Here is a 6,911-nt window from a genome sequence, read left to right as displayed (position 1 = left end):
ATCGTTTCTAGTCATCTCTCCTCCTTCCAGGCTTTTTCATCGTTTAACTGATATGGTGATCGCATCTAAACTTTCCTTGTATTACAACAACTACCAGCAAAACAGTTTGTCTTTCAATCACCCACATGGGTATAACCACTGAGGAGATGGCACGTGGGTACCTGCTTCTATAAACCAATGAGAAGATGGGAGAGGCAGGACTTGCAGTGCGATCTGCGTCAGAAATAGCAATGAGTTCTATTTTAGCCCTTGGCAACGCAGACGCTTGTTGGCGTGCGCGAGCAGTGTGGGTGCAATAATTGAATAACATGTAAAAATCAATTTATTTTGCAACGCAGGTGACGTGTCGGGTCTGGTCAGCATGTTAGGTTGGAGTCTTTAAAACTAGTTTTTCAACCACTCCACAAATGTCTTGTTAACAAACTATCGTTTTGGCAAGTCGGTTAGGACATCTACTTTGTGCATGACAGTAATTGTTTACTGACGGATTATTTCAAATTGAATTCACTATCACAATTCTAGTGGGTCAGAAATGTATATACACTAAGTTGACTGTGCCGTTAAACAGATTGGAAAATTCCAGAAAATGATGTCATGGCTTCAGAAGCTTCTGATAGGCTAATTGACATAGTTTGAGTCAATTGGAGGTGTAGCTGTGGATGTATTTCAAGGCCAACCTTCAACCCTCTTTGCTTGACATAATTGGAAAATCAAAATAAATTGTAGACCTCCAGAAGTATGGTTCCAAACTCCTGAAGGTACCACGTTCATCTGTACAAACAATAATACACAAGTATAAACACCATGCGACCACGCAGTCGTCATACTGCTCAGGAAGGAGACATGTTCTGTCTCCTAGAGATGAACATACTTTGGTGTTGTCATGACGTTGGCCTGGGGGTAGGTTTATGACAGCCATAAATACCTCTTCCCCACCTTTTTCCTCTCTCTACCCTACTGATGTGACATTTGAAAATCCCTTGGTTAACATAGAGATTCTGGGAACATCAGAAGGTGGGGGGGGGGGATTAACTATATTCTGGTAATCTGACCAATTGAACATATGCAGTGGTACTTAATGAATATGATGTCAGTTCGGTTGTCATCTGAGACATTCTCATCAATGATAGGATGACATAAATTCTACAGTGGAAAGTCTGCACATTGTAGTTATCAGATTCACATGGAATTGTTCAATTTACATGTTTGAATATAAAATTATTGGTGAAGAGATTAAATGTAATTTTAGCTATTTTAGCTTCCAAATGAGAGATTCGTGTTTTCATAAGGTTAGGGCTCTGCTTAATCAGTGGCCCGCCCCTGTGAAGAGACATGGGTTATAAAACTTTTCAAAAACACCCTTCTCGCTCCACTATATAAAGCTTTGATGAAAATGTAACCTCCTGTTCCAAGTACGTGAGGTCTGCAGCCTCTGCGTTAAAAGAGCAAATAACTATCTGTTCTGAGGAAGTCAGATGTCAACTACAGAACAAAGCCAACCTCAGCGTGAGCTTTGGTTGCAAAGCCTTTGAACTCTTTTTCACGACAGAAGTGATACCTCCTAGCCGTTGAGTTGGCAACAGCAGCTGCAAACGTGAGCTAGGACAGAACAGACAGAGTATGCTGTCTACCACACAACGACGTTACTACAATTTACCAGCAGAGACATTCTTCAAAGGACACAGCCTTTCATCTACCACCAACCTACCACAGCTCAGAGTAAATATTTATTGCATTTTCCTTTTCCAAATGGGAGGTAATTTAGAATGCATAAGATACTGTATTTACGATAGAGACATCGCTTCTCTCTTTGTTCCTCAGTCTTCCCGCTCTTTCACTCAAACCCAGCCCCTTTTTTTGTGTTAACCAGCTGTCATATCTGTTCTGCCCACTAGGGACGTTTTCCTTTATGACGTAATTTGTAATCAAGGTATGATTAATTCTGTGTATATGTAATTCTGTGTGATTTAGTTAGGTAATTAGTAAATAAATAATTAAACCCAATTCTCTATTGCTGATTCAACTTGTTAGCCAGGGTTTGTGAAGATAACTGAGAATTTACAACTTTCATATGAGACTGAAATAAGGTGACGATTAATATTGACTGCTTTTGATGTAAAATATTACTCGGTCTTTAAGAGTTTATTCGGAAGAATACAGCTCTATAAATATTATTTTGTGGTGCCCTGACTTTCTAGTTAATTACATTTACATGATTAGCTCAATTAGGTAATATTAATTACGGAGAAAGGGTTTTATAGAATAGCATGTCATATCACTTAATCCGGCATAGCTAAAGACACGACAGTGTGAAAAGTGCAAATCAATCCCAGAACACCAGCAAAAGGACCTTGTGAAGATGCTGGAGGAAACGGGTACAAAAGACACAGATCATACTTTTTGGAGAAATGTCCTCTGCTCTGATGAAACAAAAATAGAACTGTTTCGACATAATGACCATTGTTATGTTTGGAGGAAAAAGGGGGAGGCTTGCAAGCCGAAGAATACCATCCCAAACGTAAAGTACTGGGGTGGCATCATCATGTTGTAGGGGTGCTTTGCTGCAGGAGGGACTGGTGCACTTCACAAAATAGATGACATCATCAGGAAAGAAAATTATGTGGATATATTGAAGCAACATCTCAAGACATTAGTCAGTAAGTTAAAGCTTGGTCGCAAATGGGTCTTCTAAGTGGACAATGACACCCAGCATACATCTAAAGTTGTGGCAAAATGGCTTAAGGACAACAAAGTCAAGGCATTTGAGAGGCCATCACCAAGCCCTGACCTTAATCCTATAGAAAATGTGTGAGTTGAACTGAAAAAGCTTGTGCGAGCAAGGAGGCAAACCTGACCTACAAACCTGACTCAGTTACACCAGCTCTGTCAGGAGGAATAGGCCAAAATTCACCCAACTTATTGTGGGAAGCTTGTGGAAGGCTACCCAAAACATTTGACCCAAGTTAAACAATTTAAAGGCAATGATACCAAATACTAATTGAGTGTATGTAAACTTCTGACCCACTGGGAATGTGATGAAAGAAATAAAAGCTGAAATAAATCATTCTCTAGTATTATTCTAAAATGTCACATTCTTAAAATAAAGTGGTGATCCTAACTGACCTAAGACAGGGAAATTTTACTAGGATTAAATGTCAGGAATTGTGAAACTGAGTTTAAATGTATTTGGCTAAGGTGTATGTAAACTTCTGACTTCAACTGTACTTGAATGAATGATGAAAACCTTAGAACACTGAATAATATTACTCATATAGCTCTTGGCTTGGAAGTTGTTTTGCTACAAGCTAACTTTTGTTCCAAGTTGGTGATATTGAAAAAGCTGGATTTAGTTAATGCGCGGTATCATCTCAGCTACTGACTATGGTCCCTCTGGGTCAAAATGTAGTGTCAATCCCCACATGATCCTCTTCAGCCCCCCATAGCATGACACAGGATGAACCTGATATGGCTGTCTGTGTGTGGGGCTGAGTAAGGGCAGGGCGGTAGCCGCTTGGACTCCACACTGGGTGTGGTTTGTACAGGTACGGAACGGGTCAGTGGAGTTGGTTCGAGCAATACGGACTGGTGTTTCTTTCAGTCTGGCCCTGGGTACAGTAAAGAAAACATGGAGAGGATTTGGCTCCTGAGATTTTGTGTGGCACTGGCTGTCGTTTCTACTTCTACTCAGGTCTCCTCCAGGTAATTCACCTTCAATTTGAGCTGATGATAATTAGATATTTCTGTGATTTATTTCATATATTTTGCCATATCTTTAAATTGAACTTCTAAAGATGACTGGGTCTTCTCTGTCAGGTAATCTGTTTATTATTAGAAGTACTCATGTCTGATAGTCAGAACTCATAGGAGCCAAGAAGCATGTTTTATTGATTGCTTGAACAATCGTAGGCTTTACACAGGCTGACCAATTCTAATATTTTTTTTCAGTAATTGGTATTTTGACCAATCAGATTACCTCTTAAAAATAACTGTGATTAGTTAAAAGACCGATTAGTGGAAAAAAGATCAGAATTCTATCTCCTCTTTCTCAGTATGAGTGCAAAATACTTGATATCAGCTCCCAGTGTGTTGCATCCTGGGACCCCTACCTCCCTGGCTGTCACCATCCTCACTAACGATCCAGTCAGGGTCACAGCAGAGCTGACCAATGGCAACACCAGCCTGGTCCAGGCAGAGAGCACCTTTACAGGAGGTGACATTGACTTATATGATGCTTACTGCAAGATAACTTGGCAAGATGTTAAACTTACTATTTGTTATTAAGCAACTTAAACATTGTTGCTGATTTTTTTCCGAAGGTGTGACTGGAGTTCTAGATCTTCCTCCAGTGAGTATTTTTTAAATCTGTATTTATTGTCTATTGAGGTAATATCTGGGCTGGTCAGGGGTGTGTGAAGAACCATTGATGATACAAAAAGTATACACATTTGACCAGTTAGACCAAGCATGGCATTCATTTTGACTATATATATAAGATCAACTCAATTAAGTAATATACTTTTTATTTTTTAGTTTCCTGAGAGCTCTGTTGATCAGAGGTATTCCTTTAAACTGCATGTGTGGGGATACCAAAGAGAACGATTGGTATTCATCAACACAACCACTCTACGCTTCAACCCCAGGAGTTTCTCCACCTTCATCCAGACTGATAAACACAACTATAGACCAGGAGACACGGTCAAAATGAGAGTCCTGTCCGTCCAACCAGACGGCAAGCCACACAAGGGCCGTGTGTATGTCTCGATAAGGGTGGGTCTGAATTGTCTGTGTGAGAACATCGAAACAAAACCCAGGGTGATGAATAGATTTCCAGCCTGTGTTGTGTTCTAAACAGTTTGACTATCCCTTTGTGCTACCTGCCCTGTAATCCAGGATCCCAAAGGGAACCTCATCCAAGGGTGGCCGTCCCTGAACAGTTACCTGGGCGTTGTGTCCAAAGAATTCCACTTGTCTCAGACCACTCCCCTCGGCATATGGACCATCGAGACCATGGTGGATGTATGATTCACCATACTATCATTCTGCATTGTCATCCTACTGTATTCCACCATGAATACGTTCTGTTTTTCATATCGGTGATGAAGATCTGATCTAGTTTCACCCCATCGACATTGGTTTTTGTTTCTCTGTAGGAGTTGACCACAGAGGAGCAGTTCGTGGTGGATTACTATGGTAAGATAATCCTAGCTATGTTGCCATAGCTAATGATTGGAAACAGCCTAGTTAAGGGTTGGCTAAAGGAATGGAAGGGTGGAGGGGGGTCGGGTCATTGAAATGTTTCCGATAGTTGACATATCAGACTATCTATTCAACCTCTCTTTTTGGCTGTTCTAGAGCCGCCCCACTTTAATGTGCAGGTAAAGACGGCCCCAGAGATTGTCATGGTAGACGACCTCTCAGGGACTGTGACTGCTCAGTGAGTCAGGCTTTAATATAACAAGCAAATATTTAATATCGATATTAAAGGTGCTAGAAAAATGTACTTTCAATATGTAAATTCTATTGGTTCACATACATGATATTTCTTTCTAGACACGCCAATGGACAGCCAGTCCAGGGGACACTGTCTGTCACCGTTACTCTGGTGTCTGCTTTGTTCAACTCTGGCCGTCCAACCATTGTCCATAATGCAACTAAAGATGTAAGACTGTCATGTTAAGTTTATGAAGTGAAACCAGTAACAGCAAACCATGCTAGCTAAATCCAGTTTGAGCCAGGATTCAGTAACTGTTTGATCCAAAATGGATATATGTTACAGGTGTACCTGCCTGACAATGGTGCCAGAATGTCATACACATCATCTATCTGACAATCTCTTTCAGATTCATGGGTCGACCCAGTTTCTCATCAGCCAAGATGATCCCCCTGTACGCCAGCACAGGGCAACAGATCTGAATAATTCTCAGCACCACACCAATGGAATCCTTTATATTACAGCTTGTGTTACAGAGATGTCCACAGGTGAGGTACCGATGATTGATCTTAATTTGATCACCCTGTTGCAGGAGAACGTTCCTACAATGCAGGAAATTCAAAACTTTGTAGTGTATTTGAGGTTTAAAAAGGCTTCTGAAGTTTAATTTCCACTTTCACATTTGACTTGATTTTCCCTTATGTAAAATGTATCAACCCCTACAAACATGTCAATTGATTATAATCCACATAATAATTCACATTTCTTATTGCTGCAGGATTATTTTCCTGCGGTAGCAAACTGGCTTAAATTAAGATCCTACATCTGTATATCACGTGTTTTGAGAATATTGCTAAAATTGAAGTAACAATTTGATGCATATTTAAATTAATTTAATATAGCTGGATTGTTCACAGATAACTGCCAAAATAAAGTAAACATTTTAGTAAATGAGGGATACAAAGTATATTGAAAGCAGGTGCTTCCACACAGGTGTGTTCCTGAGCAATTCCTAAGCAATTAACATCCCATCATGCTTATGTATAAAAGGCCCAGTTGCCCATTATTTTGACTACCATGGCAATGCCCCCATCCACAGGGCACGAGTGGTCGCTGAATGATTTGATGAGCATGAAAACAGTGTAAACCATATGCCAGAGTCGTATGTTACCAGATCTCAACCCAATTGAGCACTTCTAGGGAGATTCTGAAGCAGCGTATTCCACGACAGCAGCAACAAAACACCAAATGATTGATTTTCTCATGGAAGAATGGTGTCGTATCCCTCCAATAGAGTTCCAGGCATTTGTAGAATCTATGCCAAGGTGCATTGAAGCTGTTCTGGCTCTTGGTGGCTTCAACGCCCTGCCGTTTTAAAATAAACTTTATGTTGGTGTTTCCTTTATTTTGGTAGTTACCTGTTTCATTGTCTTTTGTCCTAAAGGACTCAAAACCAATAAGACTGTGGTCGTGCACGTTA

The 6,911-nt window shown here is 40.4% G+C and overlaps 1 protein-coding gene across 1 annotated transcript; it reads left to right on the top strand.

The window, feature by feature from the left end:
- Positions 1-4,269: 4,269 nt before the first annotated feature.
- On the top strand, positions 4,270-6,241 carry LOC118362153 (CD109 antigen-like). Its single transcript, XM_035742347.2, has 8 exons — positions 4,270-4,345; positions 4,531-4,767; positions 4,891-5,016; positions 5,151-5,190; positions 5,353-5,434; positions 5,551-5,659; positions 5,841-5,979; positions 6,210-6,241. Exons 2-8 carry the CDS (start codon positions 4,702-4,704, stop codon positions 6,239-6,241), a joined length of 594 nt encoding a protein of 197 aa, XP_035598240.2. The 5' UTR covers positions 4,270-4,345; positions 4,531-4,701.
- The last annotated feature ends 670 nt before the right edge of the window (positions 6,242-6,911 follow it).

This window comes from Oncorhynchus keta, chromosome 29 (genome assembly GCF_023373465.1).
Source record: "Oncorhynchus keta strain PuntledgeMale-10-30-2019 chromosome 29, Oket_V2, whole genome shotgun sequence".
NCBI classification, from domain to species: domain Eukaryota; kingdom Metazoa; phylum Chordata; class Actinopteri; order Salmoniformes; family Salmonidae; genus Oncorhynchus; species Oncorhynchus keta.
The sequence above is the reverse complement of the archived record's forward strand: the minus strand, read 5'-3'. Positions and strand labels throughout refer to the sequence as shown.